This window comes from Odocoileus virginianus, unplaced genomic scaffold, assembly GCF_023699985.2.
Source record: "Odocoileus virginianus isolate 20LAN1187 ecotype Illinois unplaced genomic scaffold, Ovbor_1.2 Unplaced_Scaffold_3, whole genome shotgun sequence".
Taxonomy (NCBI): Eukaryota; Metazoa; Chordata; class Mammalia; order Artiodactyla; family Cervidae; genus Odocoileus; species Odocoileus virginianus.
The window spans coordinates 4199446-4219757 of NW_027224265.1; the positions used below are offsets into that span (position 1 = coordinate 4199446).

The 20312-nt window shown below is 39.5% G+C and overlaps 1 protein-coding gene across 1 annotated transcript in view; it reads left to right on the plus strand.

Moving 5' to 3' along the window:
* Positions 1 to 20312, plus strand: part of LVRN (laeverin) — a 75827-nt gene that overhangs the window by 28324 nt on the left and 27191 nt on the right. The window contains exons 5-10 of the mRNA XM_070462340.1: positions 8882 to 9036; positions 10289 to 10402; positions 17922 to 18065; positions 19089 to 19154; positions 19248 to 19313; positions 19931 to 20103. Of these exons, the coding sequence (XP_070318441.1) occupies positions 8882 to 9036; positions 10289 to 10402; positions 17922 to 18065; positions 19089 to 19154; positions 19248 to 19313; positions 19931 to 20103 (718 nt within the window). The remainder of the gene's footprint in view (positions 1 to 8881; positions 9037 to 10288; positions 10403 to 17921; positions 18066 to 19088; positions 19155 to 19247; positions 19314 to 19930; positions 20104 to 20312) is intronic.

Here is a 20312-nt window from a genome sequence, read left to right on the forward strand (position 1 = left end):
CTCAGAAAATTGTTCCACGTTTTTTCTCTCTCGCTTGAGGGTATCATGTCAGTGTTCCTCTGACAGGTTATTTAGTCGGAGTCTTGGGAGAAAGTATGCTTGGCCTTTACTGGCAGACAGTGGAAGAAGGTGGGGAGTAAAACTTAGGGCACTCCAGGCTCCTGAATGCTGTGTAGCCAGGGCCTTTGCCGCTCAAGCCTTCCGGCTGAGGACGGACAGGGAGTGAAGGAACGGGGGCCAGCCGTGCCTGCTCGTGGATCCCAGAGGTTACACCTGTCATTTAGAGAGTCGGAGGCAGGGACTGTGGCAGGCCGGTGGTTAAACCTCTTGAGTTTCTACTGCAGGGGCCACAGGTTCAATCCCTGGCCAGGGAACTAAGATCCTCCTGCATGCCACACAGCACAGCCAAAAAAAAAAAAACTAGAAAAAGAAGGAAAGAAAGAAAGTTGGCAGCAACAGGAATCTGAGCATGGAGACCAAGTTTCTGGCACTTCTGTGGCTGGAAGATCTCAAGATGAACCTTGTCTAGGCAAGAAAATTTCTCTTTATTTAGATAAGGAGAAGTCCAGAGTTATTCTTGATATCCTCTTCTTTCAAAGCATCTCCTCCATGCAGTTAGTTACCTCCTTATTATCTCCCCCTCCACCCCCTTCTTTTCCACCCACTTCATTCTCCCTAGTTCATGTCACCATAGTCTCGATCACAACTGACCTTGCTTAGTTTGACCATTGTCCCTCTTTTCTCCTCCAGTTCATCTTCTGCTCTGAGGCCTGAGGGATCTTTCCAAAGCAAAATCTGATCGTGTTACTCCTGTTTAAAACTTTTCTGTGGCTTCCCATTGCCCTGGGGATCAAGCCCAAACTTCACACCCTGTCTTTAACAGATCACCTCTTGCCAACCTCTCGGGGCTTTTGACAGTTTCTCAGGGTTGGAGGGCTGCTCTAGCAGCATCTCTGTCCTCTTCTACACTTTTATCTTCTTCTCTTCTTGGTCAGGCTCTTGCACATTCAGTTTACACATCCTGCCATTCCTTTTACCCACCTTGTTGATTCTTATATTTCTCAATGCAGTGCCTCCTCCTCCAGGAAGTCTTCCCTGATTCTCTCTCTCCCAAGCTTCCACAGCATCCTGTGCATCCTGCATTCAAGTTCTTGAGCTACTAGATCCTAATCATCTCTGCATTAGGTCAAGGGCAAGTTGAGGGTCGGGGTCTGGGCTGTCCTTTTTTAAAGCATCTTCTGAGCCTGTGACACTGCTTCTCTCAGAGTTGTTTAGTTGCTAAGTCATGTCTGACTCTTTTGCAACCCCATGGACTGTAGCCCGCCAGGCTTCTCTGTCCATGGGATTCTCTAGGCAAGAATGCTGGAGTGGGTTGCCATTTCCTTCTCCAGGGATCTTTCCAACCCAGGGATCAAACCCATGTTTCCTGCATTGGCAGACAGATTCTTTACCTCTGAGCCACAGGGGAAGCCCCTCTCTCAAAGTAGTAAACAGTAAACATTTTTTTTTTGTGGGGGGAAAAGATATGTTCAATGAGTTCCATAATTCCATGTAAATTCTGGCTAGGTTACCAGTTCCTGGAAGTCAAGTTTATGTTGGCACTTTTTTTCCCTGAACCTTTCGTAGCATCTGACCCAGTGTTGCTCTATGAGCACGTGTAGGTGTGCTTAGTCAAAACTGCCTTTTGATGGATAGATGATTACAATAGAGTTTCTCTATTATTGGATGTTTAAAAGGAAGATGAACTGATGTCTCCTAATTACTTTGACTTTTGGTTGAGTCATTTAAAAACAAAACAAAAAAACTATTACAGCTACTGGTGGAGTTGGCTGTTTGAGTTGTTATAAGCTTTAAAAGAAAAGTGACATCATGATGCTTTTAGGAGTAAGTATGGGTTCGGAGAAGGCAATGGCACCCCACTCCAGTACTCTTGCCTGGAAAATCCCATGGACGGAGGAGCCTGGTAGGCTGCAGTCCATGGGGTTGTGAAGAGTCAGACACGACTGAGCGACTTCACTTTCACTTTTCACTTTCATGCATTGGAGAAGGAAATGGCAGCCCACTCCAGTGTTCTTGCCTGGAGAATCCCAGGGACAGGGGAGCCTGGTGGGCTGCCGTCTATGGGGTCGCACAGAGTCGGACACGACTGAAGCGACTTAGCAGCAGCATGGGTATTTAAGACTTGCAGACTTTTTTTTTTTTTTTTAATTTTTATTAGTTGGAGGCTAATTACTTTACATCATTACAGTAGTTTTTGTTATACATTGATATGAATAAGCCATGGATTTACATGTATTCCCCATCCCAGTCCCCCCTCCCACCTCCCTCTCCACCCAATCCCTCTGGGTCTTCCCAGTGCACCAGGCCCGAGCACTTATCTCATGTACCCAACCTGGGCTGGTGATCTGTTTCACCCTAGATAATATACATGTTTCAATGCTGTTCTCCTGAAACATCCCACCCTCGCCTTCTCCCAGAGTCCACAAGTCTGTTCCATACATCTGAGTCTCTTTTTCTGTTTTGCATATAGGGTTATCGTTACCATCTTTCTAAAGTCCATATATATGTGTTAGTATACTGTATTGGTCTTTATCTTTCTGGCTTACTTCGCTCTGTATAATGGGCTCCAGTTTCATCCATCTCATTAGAACTGATTCAAATGAATTCTTTTTAATGGCTGAGTAATATTCCATGGTGTATATGTACCACAGCTTCCTCATCCATTCGTCTGCTGATGGGCATCTGGGTTGCTTCCATGTCCTGGCTATTATAAACAGTGCTGCGATGAACATTGGGGTGCACGTGTCTCTTTCAGATCTGGTTTCCTTGGTGTGTATGCCCAGAAGTGGGATTGCTGGGTCATATGGCAGTTCTATTTCCAGCTTTTTAAGAAATCTCCACACTGTTTTCCATAGTGGCTGTACTAATTTGCATTCCCACCAACAGTGTAAGAGGGTTCCCTTTTCGCCACACCCTCTCCAGCATTTATTGCTTGTAGACTTTTGGATAGCAGCCATCCTGACTGGCGTATAATGGTACCTCATTGTGGTTTTGATTTGCATTTCTCTGATAATGAGTGATGTTGAGCATCTTTTCATCTGTTTGTTAGCCATCTGTATGTCTTCCTTGGAGAAATGTCTGTTGAGTTCTTTGGCCCATTTTTTGATTGGGTGATTTATTTTTCTGGAGTTGAGCTGGAGGAGTTGCTTGTATATTTTTGAGATTAATCCTTTGTCTGTTGCTTCATTTGCTATTATTTTCTCCCAATCTGAGGGCTGTCTTTTCACCTTGCTTATAGTTTCCTTTGTTGTGCAAAAGCTTTTAAGTTTCATTAGGTCCCATTTGTTTATTTTTGCTTTTATTTCTAAAATTCTGGGATGTGGGTCATAGAGGATCCTGCTGTGATTTATGTCGGAGAGTGTTTTGCCTATGTTCTCCTCTAGGAGTTTGATAGTTTCTGGTCTTACATTTAGATCTTTAATCCATTTTGAGTTTATTTTTGTGTATGGTGTTAGAAAGTGTTCTAGTTTCATTCTTTTACAGGTGGTTGACCAGTTTTCCCAGCACCACTTATTAAAGAGGTTATCTTTTTTCCATTGTATATCCTTGCCTCCTTTGTCGAAGATAAGGTGACCATAGGTTCGTGGACTTATCTCTGGGCTTTCTATTCTGTTCCATTGATCTATATTTCTGTCTTTGTGCCAGTACCATACTGTCTTGATGACTGTGGCTTTGTAGTAGAGTCTGAAGTCAGGCAGGTTGATTCCTCCAGTTCCATTCTTCTTTCTCAGGATTACTTTGGCTATTCGAGGTTTTTTGTATTTCCATACAAATTGTGAAATTATTTGTTCTAGTTCTGTGAAAAATACTGTTGGTAGTTTGATAGGGATTGCATTGAATCTATAGATTACTTTGGGTAGTATAGCCATTTTGACAATATTGATTCTTCCAATCCATGAACATGGTATATTTCTCCATCTGCTTGTGTCCTCTTTGATTTCTTTCATCAGTGTTTTATAGTTTTCTATGTATAGGTCTTTTGTTTCTTTAGGTAGATATACTCCTAAGTATTTTATTCTTTTTGTTGCAATGGTGAATGGTATTGTTTCCTTAATTTCTCTTTCTGTTTTCTCATTGTTAGTGTATAGGAATGCAAGAGATTTCTGTGTGTTAATTTTATATCCTGCAACTTGACTGTATTCGTTGATTAGCTCTAGTAATTTTCTGGTAGAGTCTTTAGGGTTTTCTATGTAGAGGATCATGTCATCTGCAAACAGCGAGAGTTTCACGTCTTCTTTTCCTATCTGGATTCCTTTTACTTCTTTTTCTGCCCTGATTGCTGTGGCCAAAACTTCCAAAACTATGTTGAATAGTAGTGGTGAGAGTGGGCACCCTTGTCTTGTTCCTGATTTCAGGGGAAATGCTTTCAATTTTTCACCATTGAGGGTGATGCTTGCTGTGGGTTTGTCATATATAGGCTTTTATTATGTTGAGGTATGTTCCTTCTATTCCTGCTTTCTGGAGAGTTTTAATCATAAATGGATGTTGAATTTTGTCAAAGGCTTTTTCTGGATCTATTGAGATAATCATATGGTTTTTATCTTTCAATTTGTTAATGTGGTGTATTACATTGATTGATTTGCGGATATTAAAGAATCCTTGCATTCCTGGGATAAAGCCCACTTGGTCATGATGAATGATTTTTTTAATATGTTGTTGGATTCTGTTTGCTAGAATTTTGTTAAGGATTTTTGCATCTATGTTCATCAGTGATATTGGCCTGTAGTTTTCTTTTTTTGTGGCATCTTTGTAAGACTTGCAGACTTTTACAATAGCAACTTTCCTTTTAAGTTTTAATTTTCTCTTAACTTGTAACCATAGCAGGCTAACAATATATATTGTACATCTCAGCAAAGTTTGTGTTTTTGTAGCAATAAAACTCACGTACTATATAAATCATAAAGTGGTGACATAATTACCATAATTAGTGAGAATCTACTGAGTAAATGAGAATCACCTATTACTTTTCTAGGTGCTCTCTGAATGCAGAAGCAGTAGGTGGTAGAGGCTCTGTTCAGGTAGCTGAGTTTGGGCGATAGCATCTACATGTTATAAACAGAAGCACACAAACTTTGAAGTACTGATGAAGTCAGCATGAAGTCTCCAAAGAAAGAGGACTATGTGGCAGAAACCAATACAATATTGGAAAGCAATTGTCCTTCAATTACAAATAAATAAATTTTTAAAGAAACAGTTACGGGTGGAGAGGGAGGTGGGAGGGGGGACCAGGATGGGGAATACATGTAAATCCATGGCTAATTCATTTCAATGTATGACAAAAACCACTGCAATAATGTAAAGTAATTAGCCTCCAACTAATAAAAATAAATGGAAAAAAAAAAGAAACAGTTAAATGAAAAAGAAAGAGGACAATAAGTGGTAATGGGAGTAGCCCAAATATATAAAGAACACCTACAGATAAATAAGAAAAATACAATAGGAAAAAAACAGGTAAAAGATATATGAATAGATGTTATACAGAAAAGGAAACACATGTGGCTAACAAACTTATGAAGAAATATTTAACCTCATTAAGCAGTCTGAGAAGTGAGTACCCAAGGTCACAGTGACAACCTATTCAGTTGTCAACGAGTAGGCATTCTCACAAATACAAGTGTTAGAAAGTGACTCTGTTGAAAGGAGTATCAATTGTTACAACTTAAAAACCTGTTTGTTGTCTTACAATGTTGATCATCAGAATACCTTAAAACTGAGAAATTCCATTCCTAGATATATCTTCAAGAGGAATTTGAGCACATAACGTGCCAGAAGACATGTGCAAGAATATTTGTAGCTACACTTTTCATACTAGTGCCAAACCAAAAGCAACCAAAGTGGTCACTGATAGAATGGATATAGATCATTCACACGATGGAAAACTATTCAGTAGAATGGGAAACCCAGGCTGAGGCAGCTAAGTGTGTTGAAAGATAATGGAGCATTACCTGTTGAGGCTATATAATGATCTGAATATTTCTTACTGTACACTGTCAGCTTCAACCTAGTGTAAAGTCAACTAGCGTACTACTGAGCGTAGCACAGCTAAAGCATTCATGAGGCAAACGTAGCATGGACTATAGCAATGATATTCTTTCACTAGCAAAGGAAAATTTTAAAACTTGTATTGTTCTAGTTTCAGAAGTAACAAATGATCACACTGTAAAAAATTGGGAAAGATAGGGAAAGCAAAAAAAAGAGAAGCATAATCTCTTGTAATGCTGCCATGCAGAGATGACCATGGGTAACATTTTGATGTCTGTTTTCCCAGTGTCTGTCTTTGTCTCAATTTCCATCTTTCTCTGCATTTGCTTCTTTGTTTTTAATAAAAATGACACCATGGAATTGATACTATTCTTTGATTTAAAAAAAAATTAACAATATAAAGCAATATGATCCAGGTAACTGTTCTTTTTTATTGTCATTTTAACTCATAGGCTGCCTACATATCAATTTGACAAAATAATTTATTTAATCCTCAGTGTTTGAAAATTTGGACTGATTTTTCCTTTCTTGAGGGGGAGGGGCTGCTTTTAAAACATGAAAGAAAACATAAGGAAGTGTTTATAAATATCCATGCTATTTGCCTTAGTAGAAATTCCAAAAATTGAAAGGCTAGGAACATTTTTAAAAGTTACAAAGCATTTTGCTGGAGTGCTCCAGAAAAACTGTACCAGTTCACACCCTCACCAATAGGCTATGTGTCAGTTTTCCTATTCCTAATTATAAATTCTAGCCAATACTAATTATTAACCTCATACATTTGAAAGCTTAAGTTATATCACTGTTTTAATTTTTGTTTTGGATGCTAATGAAGCTGAAAATTTTAAATAAGACTTTTGGGTGTTTGAATTATTTTTTTATTGAATTGTTCACATTTTTTCTTTTTGTTCACCAAAGTTCTTTAAGTATTGAAAAAATATTATCTAGTTGTGATATAGGCTGCAAATATTTGCTCTAGTCTGTATTTTGCCTTTCAGATTTGCTTGTGGTGTTTTTTGGTGCACTAACATATTTAATTTTAAGTAGACTTAATTTTTTTAAACAGTTTTAAGTTTGCGAGAAAAGTGTGCCCACAGTGTGAAGAGTCGTCATATATCTCCTCTCCCTCCCCTTCCCCCACCCCTAGTTTCTCCTCTTGTTAACATCTTACACTGGTGTGGATTTTTTAAAATTACAATTAATGAATCAGTACTGATACAGTTTTGTCACTACAGTCCATAGCTTACGTTAGGGTTCACTCTGTGTGGGGTACAGTTCTGGGAATTTCAACAAATGCTCATGGTAACGAGGGTTTCCCCGGTGACTCGGCAGTAAGGAATCCTCTTGCAGAGCAGGAGACCCAGGGGACGGGGGTTTGTTTGACCCCTGGGTCGGGAAGCTCCTCTGGAGGAGGGCGGCAGTCTACTCCCGTGTTCTTACCTGAAGAACCCATGGACAGGGGAGCCTGGTGGGCTACAGCCCAGTGGGTTGCAGAGTCGGACACGGCTGAAGTGACTGAGCACATCAGTAATGACACACACCCACCGATACAGTGTCCTACAGATTCACTGTCACAAACACCCGCTGTGATCCACCTCTTCACCCTCCCCGTCCCCGCTCCCTGACAGCCGCTGGTCTTTGTACTGTCTATAAGCTTGCCTTTTCCATATGTTATGTACTAACTGGAATCATGTGTAACGTTTTCTTATTGCCTTCTTTCACCTAGTGGGATTCCCTAGTAGCTCAGCTGGTAAAGAATCCACCTGCAATTCAGGAGACCTGGATTAGATTCCTGGGTCGGGAAGATCTTATGGAGAAGGGAAAGGCTACCCACTCCAGTATTCTTGGGCTTCCGTGATGGCTCAGCTGGTAAAGAATCTGCCTGCAATGCAGGAGACCTGAATTTGACCCCTGGGTTGGGAAGATCCCCTGGAGGAGGGCATGGCAACCCACTCCAGTGTTCTTGCCTGGAGAATCCCCGTGGACTATGAGGTCGCTAAGAGTCGGAGATGACTGAGCAGCTTTCACTTTTCTTTCACTTAGCAGCATTCCCTTAAGTTTTCTCGATGCCCTTTCATAGCTTAATAGCTCATTTCTTTTTATCACTAAATAGTACTCTGTTGTAGGGCTGGACTACAGTTTATTTATCCATTCACCTATTAAAAGACATCTTGATTGCTTCCGTGCTTTGGCAGTTATGATTAAAGCTGCTATAAACATTCATGTGCCTGTTGCTGACTTCAGTTGTCAGTTCGTTTGGGTAAATCCTTAGGAGCTCAATTGCTAGACTGTATAGCCAACCTATGTTCTGCTTTATAAGAAACTGCCGAATTGTCTTCTGAAGTGGCTGTATCATTTTGCATTCTCACCAGCAATGAATGAGTGTTTTTACTGTTCCACATCTTCTCCAACATTGATGTTTTGTTTTGAACTGGTGTGTCATGATAACTCATTGTTTTAATTTGCAATTTCCTAATGACATATGATATTGAGTATATCTTCATCTGTTCATTTGCCATTTGTGTGTCTCTAGTGAAGTGTCTCTTTAGATCTTTTGCTAATTCTGTAAAGTTGTTCTCTTATTTTTGAGTTTCAAGTGTTCTTTGTATATTTTGGGTATAGGTCCTTAATCAGAAGTATTTAATTTTCGTATAGTCAAAACAATTTGTTTTCTGACTCTGTCTTCTCTATGTCTTTAATGCCTTTCCCCTGCCCCTTATAGATATCCACTTGCATTTTCTTTCCAGTTATTTTATAATTTCATTTTGAGATGTTTGTATCTGGAAGTCTCAAATCTTGAGAAAGAGATGATTCATTTTTCCCTCCATTTAAATCCACTCAGATATAATTGCTTTGCCTACTTTTGACAACCGTGCAATGGAAAACTGGGGACTATTGACATTTGACGAGTCATTATTGTTGCTGCAGCCAAATGATAAATTAACAGAAAAAAAGATCATGATCTTCTATATTGTCTCCCACGAGATTGGACATCAGGCATGTGGTAAAATGTTCTTTCTTATTTCACACGAAAATATTCTCCAGCTTCTGTACCAAAAGTAGCAAAAACCCCTAAACCCTACCGTACACCAAATATTAAAAAATAACTTGAAAAGTGGTCCAGTGAGTGAAAACAAGGGAGGAACCATGTAATCAGATCCTGATGGATTTGAACTTTTGGCGATAGATCATAGTGATGAGAAATCTCAGAACATTAGCAGGTCGTATATTCAAAGAGTGATTGTGTGCCGCAAAGTTCTCTTCAGGAAAAGTAAGCCAAGCAGATCTATGATTATCTGCTTTTCATTCCAGCTTAAAATAGCGTCACTAGAAGATATCCCATTTCATCAGTAGATTGTCACAAACTTTTTTTTTTTTTTGCGAGAAGTTACAAGTTAAAGGATTATAGTCAATATAGTAGTATCACTGAGGTGACAGTCATCTAAACTGTGAAATTATCTTCTTGTTATATGGAAGTTTTGGAGAAGAGTGATTTACTGTGATTATATGATACCCTGTTACACAGTCAACACATACTTTCACAAGTCTTGATCATCACCCAAAGTGTCATTTTTTATTATAGCCTAAGTGACACTTTGTTTTGGAAAATAGGGTGCTAACTATTAATACATCACTGCTATTATAAGAATTTGGTTAAAAACCAGGGTGTGGATTTGTTGGTTTTGGAAATTACTGTGTTTTTCTTTCCTGATTCTCTTCATCATCATTTGACACTTTCCTTCTGTTAAGCTAAAATAGAAAATAATTACAACTGGACCACTTTGCAGAAATGAATACTTGAGCGATTCTTACATGGTACAGATCAAATCATGTCCTTAAAACATAATCAACTGCTTACAGCAAAATCCTGATGTAGTCTGTTTAGAGTATGAGATGCTGTCATTAGTAGGTGTTAAGTGAACATTCAGGCCTTCTACTTTAACTTAACTTTGGAGTAAAGTGGGTGTTTAAGAAATGCTATACTAGCTTACTTTATTTCTGAGCATCACAGTTTTAAAGCAAAAATTGCTTCCAGTCGTTGGATGTGAAATTTTACAGAAATACATGAGTGACTTCATGTTATTAATAAAACAACACCATGATTTTGATGTCCTGTTTTCAAGTTTTATCACTGATAGCAAATTACAGTTAATTTTGTCTTTGATCTTACATTTATTTAACATGTAATTACAATAAATATTACTTAAATTGAAGTTAAGAGTGTTATTTTCATCCCCAACTCCAAAAGTGGTTTGGAAACTTGGTTACCATGAATTGGTGGAATAATATCTGGCTCAATGAAGGTTTTGCATCTTATTTTGAATTTGGGATAATTAACCACTTCAATCCTAAACTCCCAAGGGTAAGTATGTCTGTTAAATTAATTTATAACTATTCTTCTAATTATAATAGTAGTTAATTTTCATTGTTGAAAAGTGTGTAAAATACAGAAAAATATAGAGATAATAAATTATGTGTAATATCAGAGATGCTCAATGTTGTCTTTTTGATTTGTTTTTTTTTGTCAGGCTTTTATTATTGTAAATATTCCTAGAAGTGAAAATTACGCAGAAATGTGTAATGCCCTTTCTACTTCATACTATATCAAAAACTTTTCCACAGGTCATTAGATTATTCTTGAAAATAAGATTTTTAAGTGTTGCCTAGTATTTTATCATATAACTTTATAAGATATTTTCCCTACTATTAGATTTTAGGTTATTTTCATTTATTTCTACCTAGACTGAATTTTAAAGCACTTGCAATCAGTAGTCTACAACTTTAATAGTAAGTAATATGCTATGTTATATTATCCATAATATAGCTGATATTGCATATGATACTCATAGCTGACATTGTATCTATTATAGCTGATAATCTTTTGCTATGTTGAGTAAGTAGTAACATGGAAAATTAATTTATGTGTATGCAAATCTGAATTGAAAGTTATATTTCTACTATTTTATTTAGAGTAGTTAGGTAATGCTTTCAGAATGGCATGATATTGATTTAAGTGCTTAAATATTTAGATTTAATATGGTCTTTTGACACAGACCTCATTTCTTCTCACCAAGTCTGGGCTTCTTTCTTCCTGTCTGTTCCCGCCTCCTGTCCTCTCTCTGATGCTCTGAGCTGCTCTCTCTGCTGCCTTTTCTGGGTCTTTTTGTCCTTTCCCCTCCCAAGTGTTTCCAAGGCTCTACTTCGGGCCTCTTTTTCTTCTCTCCATACCCTTGCTCATTAAAGTGTGTTGATGTTTGACATGCTAATTTCCACTGGTCAGATCTTCACAGGCTAAATTTATTCACTTTGAAGGAGAATCTAAGATTGTTCTTTCTATTATTATGAAAGTGAAAGTTGCTCACTCGTGTCCAACTCTTTGCGACCCCATGGACTATATAGCCTGCCAGGCTCCTCTGTCCATGGAATTCTCCAGGCAACGGAATACTGGAGTAGATTGCCATTTCCTTCTCTGGGGATCTTCCCGACCCAGGGATCGAACCCGGGTCTCCCTCATTGCAGGCAGGCTCTTTACTGTCTGAGCCACTAGGTAAACCCATTAATATTATATTGGTTGTAAACTTTCCCCTCTTTTATGAAAGGAAGAAGATAGTAAGTAGATGATGTTTATCTTTTGTTTATTATAAAGTTGGCAGAATAAAAAATTGACAGACCTCTCTTGGGCGCACAGAAACTTTAAAAAAATCTTTTTTTTAACCTGTTTGTGAAATTGTGGCTTCTGAGGAGCACTGATGCAGTAGTTTTACTGCCCCAGTTCCATGCCACTTTGAAAGTTCAGTTCAGTTCAGTCACTCAGTCGTGTCCGACTCTTTGCGACCCCATGAATCGCAGCACGCCAGGCCTCCCTGTCCATCACCAACTCCCAGAGTCCACCCAAACCCATGTCCATTGAGTCGATGATGCCATCCAACCATCTCATCCTCTGTCATCCCCTTCTCCTCCTGCCCCCAATCCCTCCCAGCATCAGGGTCTTTTCCAATGAGTCAACTCTTCGCATGAGGTGGCCAAAGTGTTGGAGTTTCAGCTTCAACATCAGTCCTTCCAGTGAACACCCAGGACTGACCTCCTTTAGGATGGACTGGTTGGATCTCCTTGCAGTCCAAGGGACTCTCAAGGGTCTTCTCCAACACCACAGTTCAAAAGCATCAATTCTTTGGTGCTCAGCTTTCTTCACAGTCCAACTCTCACATCCATACGTGACTACTGGAAAAACCATAGCCTTGACTAGACAGACCTTTGTTGGCAAAGTAATGTCTCTGCTTTTTAATATGCTGTCTAGGTTGGTCATAACTTTCCTTCCAAGGAGTAAGCGTCTTTTAATTTCATTGCTGCAATCACCATCTGCAGTGATTTTGGAGCCCAGAAAAATAAAGTCAGCCACTGTTTCCACTGTTTCCCCATCTATTTGCCATGAAGTGATGGGACCAGATGCCATGATCTTAGTTTTCTGAATGTTGAGTTTTAAGCCAACTTTTTCACTCTCCTCTTTCACTTTCATCAAGAGGCTTTTTAGTTCCTCTTCACTTTCTGCCATAAGGGTGGTATCATCTGCATATCTGAGGTTATTGATATTTCTCCCGGCAATCTTGATTCCAGCTTGTGCTTCCTCCAGCCCAGTGTTTCTCATGATGTGCTCTGCATGTAATTGACATAAGCAGGGTGACAATATACAGCCTTGACGTACTTCTTTTCCTATTTGGAACCAGTCTGTTGTTCCATGTCCAGTGCTAACTGTTGCTTCCTGACCTGCATACAGGTTTCTCAAGAGGCAGGTCAGGTGGTCTGGTATTCCTGTCTCTTTCAGAATTTTCCTCCTGCCCTCTGTGGACATCCTATAAATGCCCACCAGCACACAGTCCAGCCACTCTACAGTACCTCTGCTCCTCCTCCCCTGGGCTAGACATCATTATGTAGATCTGCAGAATGAAGTACTGAAAGGTTAATTGACTTGCCCAAGGTCATTTGCCTGCTTGAGGCGAAACTGTGATTACATTCCAGTGATCTGGGTCTAGGCTGAAGATGAGGATAATGATGATAATAAATATTAATAAATAATCAAAAATATTATTTAATTCCATTCACTGAGCACTTGGGACTTAACTGCCTGGTAGTATGAGTCTTATACATACATCATCTTCATCAATCTTCAAGATAATCCTATGAGTATAGTTGTTACTTTTTCTATCTCCTATTGAGGAAACTGAGGGTATAAGTATTAGGTAAGTTGTCCAAGATCTCGCAGTTATTAAAGGTCAGAGATGATACTCAGCTCTAGGTTTCTCTAGCTGCCAAGCCCGTGCTTTAACCCCAGGGAGTGTTCTCATTCTCAAGGGCTTATGGTGTGTGAGCGTGTTCATTATGACTCTCTTCATATATGTGAACTATATATATACACACAGCAAGTCTTAGTCCTTCCATATATGCTACACCTACAAAATTGTTTATATCTCTCTTTTATAAAGTAGCATCTACACACGGTTAGTATTACCTGTAACTATTTTTTAAAGCATTTGGTTGTACCCCAAATTACCTCTGTGCTGAGAGTCAATATGGAAAGACATTCCAGTCCTTAAAACAATTAGATTCACCTGTATGTCCTTTATTGACTAAACTATAAATTTCAGTTACTTTTTATTTATTTTTTTTTTTTTCATTTATTTTTATTAGTTGGAGGCTAATTACTTTACAATATTGTAGTGGGTTTTGTCATACATTGACATGAATCAGCCATGGATTTACATGTATTCCCCATCCCGATCCCCCCTCCCACCTCCCTCTCCACCCCGATCCCTCTGGGTCTTCCCAGTGCACCAGGCCCGAGCACTTGTCTCATGCATCCAACCTGGGCTGGTGATCTGTTTCACCCTAGATAATATACATGTTTTGATGCTGTTCTCTCGAAACATCCCACCCTCGCCTTCTCCCCACAGAGTCCAAAAGTCTGTTCTGTACATCTGTGTCTCTTTTTCTGTTTTGCATATAGGGTTATCATTACCATCTTTCTAAATTCCATATATATGTGTTAGTATACTGTAATGGTCTTTATCTTTCTGGCTTACTTCACTCTGTATAGTGGGCTCCAGTTTCATCCATCTCATTAGAACTGATTCAAATGCATTCTTTTTAATGCATTTGTGCATTAAAAAGAATATTCCATTGTGTATATGTACCACAGCTTCCTTATCCATTTGCCTGCTGATGGGCGCCTAGGTTGCTTCCATGTCCTGGCTATGATAAACAGTGCTGCGATGAACATTGGGGTACACGTGTCTCTTTCATATAAATTTCAGTTACCTTTTAATGCAACAGAAATGGCTAAGATATTATCATATCTGGAAAACATTGATGAAAACATGTTACCAATGTTTTTGAAGCTAAGATGGTAAGATTATCCTCTCATATCATTTAGTTTTATTTCTTTTTATCATTGGTTCTTAATCACTGTTTTCTGAGTGTACATTTCTCAATCACTTGTAGAGCTGAGTGAACCATAACCCTCGCCAGAAGAGTATCAGATCTTGGAGCTTGAAAAAACTGCCATGAGCTTTGTTTTTGAAAAGCTTAAGGCTTTGCTTCATTGGTCTTTAAGAGATCAGAACTTTAGCTTCCTTTGAATCAGTCATTAGATTCAAAGTGAGTAAAGAGCATCACAGAAACATATGCAAAAACAGATTTCCATTTTTTCTAATTCTGGTCTAATTTCAGCTGAAAGCTATTAACATACAAGATGAATGGGTCATGGTCAAGGATTCAGAACATTCCAGTTGGTTTCTTGACCCCCGAAGCTCCAGCTCTAACAGTGGTACTCACTGACTTTTCTGCATCCCTCTTCTGACTGGTCTAAGGAAGCAGCAGCTCGCGTGGAGGCAAGGGGCATGTAGGGGCCTTGCAGCCAGTCAGATCTCACTATGTTTCCATGATCACTGTAAGCTGAGGCAAGTAGTCGACCACTTCTGAGCTTTCCTTCCTCATCTGTAAGAAAGTTTCATGCAGTCATTCAATACATTGAGTATTTAGTGGGCACTCTTGTGACAGCCATCATTTACTAAGCATTCATTATGTGCTTAGAGTGTGTTTTGTACAATATCTGGTTCACCCTTCTGAAGAACTAATGATGACGATATAATCGCAGTAGTGCTTAACCCTTATTGAGCATATTCTATTTGCCAGTCACAGTGCTAAAAATTCTATGTAAATTAATTTAGACCTGATAATAATCCAGTGAGGACAGTGTTCACCCCATTTTCAGAGGCAAAACTGAATTTCCAGAGTGATGAAATTAGTTGCCTTTTATGAGTCATACAGTCCCTAGGAGGCTGAAGTAGGATTCAGACCCAGGTAGCTTGACTCCAAACCCTGTGCTTTCAACCACAGTGATATTCCATACAAATTTTATAATAAATACTGTTACATTTCTTAGTATAATCATAGATCTGATAGAAATAGGTTTGTTCTCTGGAATCTCATAGCTTGCATGAAGAAAGAAATGGAGAGTGTAGAGACTCACTTTATCCAATCATTATATGCAATAGCTCGGTAATATTTTTTAAAAAACCTGATATTGCTTTTTACAATAGTTTCCCTTCCACAAGACCAGAACAGACTGGGACAAACACCACCTTATGGAAGGCCTAGAGTAGAAAAACCTGAGGAATGTTGAGTAAGAGGTGTTCACCTCATTCATCACAGCTATCTTGTGTGATTGGGAGGACACCAAGAAGATTATGTAAACCTTACGCCAGGCAGGCGCAAGAGAGACACAGTCCATTCTGAAAGAAAAATATGGAAAAGGTTATGTGTACAAAAGTATTCATTAATACACTGTCTATAACAGAAAAAAAAAACAACTGGAAACAAATGCCTACCCATTAGGCAAATGATTCAGTCAGTTATAGTCCACCAACCTGAAAGGGTATTATGCAGCTGTGCATTTGTTTATTTTAGTGTTTTGCTTTTGCAAAAGGTATATCTACCCTGTGAAAATCATGATTAAGTTTGGGGTTATTTCTTTCCAATTTGTGTTTGTTTCATTTATGATACAGCAGCCATTATTAGGAGTAGTTATGAAGATTAGATAGCAAAATTTCTAAATGAATGTGATAACAAGTAAATGAACAAGATGAAAAGTTTTTACAACTGTAAGAATAAATAAATAGGGGAAAAGATTAGAAAGAGCAGGATTAACAACATTCTAATGGGAGTTATCGCAGGATGTGGACCTACGGGTGTTTTTTATTTTTGCTGTTTTCTTCATTGTGTTTATATGGCACCGGGGTGGACAGTGCACACTCTCAAGAGCTCTTAGGTGTTAAATTAATAAAACCTATACTTAACGAGTAAGGTGGGACTTTATGCAGATGTCTCCTCTAAATCTTTGCTACTCAAAGTGTGGTTCTTGAGCTATACACCAACATCAGCATCACCTGGTCATTTAGTAGAAATGTAGACCCCAGACTTCCCTGGTGGTCCAGTGGTTAAGTCTCCACACTTCCACTGGACGGGGCACGAGTTTCCATCCCTGGTCGGGGGAACTTAAGATCCTGCATGTCTCAAGGTGCTGCCAAAAAACAAACAAACAAACCCAACCCCAGCACAGACTAACTGAATTAGAATACAATTTGACAAGATCCCCAGGGGATCCTTATGGGCAGTAAAGTTTGACATGCAGTTCTCTAAATGACAGACTTTCTCATTTTGAGAAAAGCCGAGTTTGACGATAAGTTAACCAAAGTATGCATAAATCTGAACATAATATGCTAACTAGAGAGGCTTGGTTGAAACGTTGGCAAGTGGCATGGGGCAGAGTTTGGAGGGGTTGAGGGAGTCAACTGTTGAGGGGTGAAGGAGTCAGCGTGGGACCACAGGGAGAGTCCCTGGGAGCCGAGGCTTCCGTGGCGTCCAGGTGCTCGCCAGGCATGCACCTCTTAACTCTTCTTTGGTTTTCCTTCTAGCTTTCCTTAGGAAAGAAATGGCCCTTGTCACATGTCTAAGAGAGATCTAATCTTTTGGAGAGTTCTAGACCTTATTAAAATATCAATAACTGCCAGTTGCTCTGGTGGCTCAGAGGGTAAAGAATCTGCCTACAGTGCAGGAAACCTGGGTTTGATCCCTGGATAGAGAAGATCCCCTGGAGAAGGGAATGGCTACTCACTCCAGTATTCTTGCCCGGAGAATTCCATGGACAGAGGAGCCTGGCAGGCTACAGTCCATGGGGTTGCAAAGAGTCGGACATGACTGAATGACTAACACTTTTACAGTAAAAAAAATTTCTTAATGCATTAGCTATAAACTACAGTATACAGTTTGTAGATTTGTTTTGATTTATTTCTAATAACTAATATTGTCACTGTGAATTTGTAAATTTGGCATTGCTTTTGTCTTATAAATGTCCCTGTAGGAGACTGATACATTTTAAGGGATTACTAATAAAGTTGCCAATAAAACTCTATAGAGGATTAAAACCACCTAGAGATGCTGTTCCCTGAACACCCAGCATCTGGGTGGTCAGGGACCTCCTAACATAAGGAATGTGTCGGGTTGGCCAAGAAGTTTGTCCCATCTTATGGAAAAGTCGAACAAACTTCTTGACCAACCCAATAGATGACTGTCTTGGAAACCACATTAACTTTTGTAATTGATTTTTTTAATTGAAATAAAAAAGGAGACCAAATGGGAAGGAAAGTATCACAGTTTTGTTATTCAACGACTCCTGACTTATTTGGCACATTGTAGCCCAAAGAGCACTTCTCAGTTATTGATTTCCTCCCCTCTTCAATGATAGTTTCTGAAACTATTTTAGGAGCATTGAACTTCCTGTTTCTGTGATGCCTCAGGAGTTCCTTGTCTCAATGTTTTCCTTTTAGAATGAGATCTTCTTCTCTAACATTTTACATGGTGTGCTCAGAGAAGATCACGCCCTGGTGTCTAGAGCCGTCTCCATGAAGGTGGAAAGTTTCACAGAAACCAATGAAATAAATGAGCTCTTTGACTTATTCACTTACAACAAGGTAAAACAGTTCCACATTCATATTTGTGCTGCAGTCTTGCAGAAAGCTACATAAAATGGGTTCTTTGGGTTCTAGACTAATGTGCTGCTACACAATTTTGGTACAAAGACCTTAATATTATTCAGTAGATGGATCTCAGAAAACATGCTTAAATCGGTTCTTATCTAGTAAATGTTAATCTGTAATAGGTGCTCAATGCCATCTACATTTTAAAATATAGACAGACAGCTGGATACTTTTAAGGAGAACTCTTCTGCCTGGTGGAAATTTGTTCTTGTGTCACTGAAAGAAAGGCACACAACATAAAAGCCGTGAGCTAAGTTTTGTTCAGGAACCTGACTGAGGGCTATAGCCCAGGAGACAGCCTCTCAGAGTATTCTGAGAAACTCTTCCAAAGAGACAAGGGGGCAGCCAGGATATAGCTGAAGGTTTTCTTTTGTTTTGTTCCTGGGGACAGCATCCAGTCAGGTATAAAAAGACTACTGCTAGTCACAAGGAACAGACATCTCAAATGAATACTTACAGTGCATTTCTGTGTATGGAGGGATGCAAGAATCTGGGGTCATTGAAAATTTTCTTTAGATATGCATCTGAACTATCTTGGGATTAGTATATTCAAAACAAAGAATGCTTCTTAGTTTTCTCCATCCTCAATTCTCCCCTGCCGGCCCCCTATACCCACCCCGGGACATTGTCAGTAGGCAACCACAGTAGCTAATTGCTGATCCTTGTAGAACTGGAACAAGAGCAACAACCTTTATTTATTTACACTTGTCATGTGAGTCTCTCAATTTAAAAAGTTTTCTGTACCCTGAATTCTTATATGTAGGACATTTTCTCATCTTTTATCTATTAATCAGTGACAGTTTATTTTATTAGCACATTTTGGGTTAACCCAGACATTCAGTTGAGGTATACAATGCAATGAGGAGCGCAGCCCAAAATCTTGTATGCCAAAATGGAATGTGTCAGTATTTAGATACTGAATTTTGTTCAAATAATGGACAACTTCTTATGTCTTAGGGAGCGTCTCTGGCCCGGATGCTAGCTAGTTTCTTGAATGAGAAAATATTTATCAGCGCACTTAAGGTGAGTTTGCAGAATTGTTGTTACCTAAAGACAGTAAACATGAATTGCTTTGGCAAGTTATTCATTTTAACCTTACCTTTTCTATTTTAACAGTCATATTTGGAGACTTTTTCTTACTCAAATGCTGAGCAAGATGATCTATGGAGACATTTTCAAATGGTAATTCTCTGACTCTCGGCCGTGTTTTTGTTATGTTGTGCTCTAGGGTCTTGGGGCCATGTGCGTATGCTGACGCCGCAGGAAAACCCCCTTCCCTTGTCTGTGACGCTGCTTTAAGTCGGAGGTTACTTCTTTAGTCTTCACCACTGCATTCCCAGGCTTCCCTGGCTCAGACAGTAAAGAATCTGCTTGCAGTGCAGGAGACCTGGGTTCAATCCCTGGGTTGGGAAGATCCCCTGGAGAAGGGAATGGCAATCCACTCTAGTATTCTTGCCTGGAAAATTCCCTGGATGGAGGAGCCTGGTGCTACAGCCCATGGCATTTTGAACACAGCTGAGCGACCACTAATACACCATGTTTCTAGTGCCCAGGATAGAGCCTGCGTATATTAGATCCATAAAAAGTGTGTTCAGTGATTGAATGAAAGGATGAACTAAGGAACCACTCATATATACAGAGATGAACAGAATTAAATTTGATCCAGAAATTCCCCACTGGGTTTTACTATATAAATGAGAAATACAATCACTACGTATTGATGGTTCCTTTTAGGAGTTGGCTACCTCAGGAGATTTGGATGGTAAATAACCGCTTTTGTGATGATTTTTTTAAAACAGGCCATAGATCACCAGAGTAAAATTCTTTTGCCAACAACAGTAAAAAGCATCATGGACAGCTGGACACAGCAGAGTGGTTTTCCAGTTATCACCTTAAATGTATCCACGGGCGTCATGAAACAGGAGCCATTTTATCTTGGCAAGGTTAAAAATCAGACTCTTCTAGCCCACAAGTAGGTAGATTTGCTCATGTCTTCACCTTCCTTGGGGTTGATCTCTGATCAGAAGGAAACCAGCCTATGGGTGAGGAAGCGTAACTCCCACTGGATGCACACCCTCCATGGGGTGACGGGGATGGTGACACAGTGCCCCGAGCAGGATGACACTGTGCTCGGGCGGGGCAGAGCCCCTGAGGTCCTGACCCAGGCCAGAGGCCTGCCTT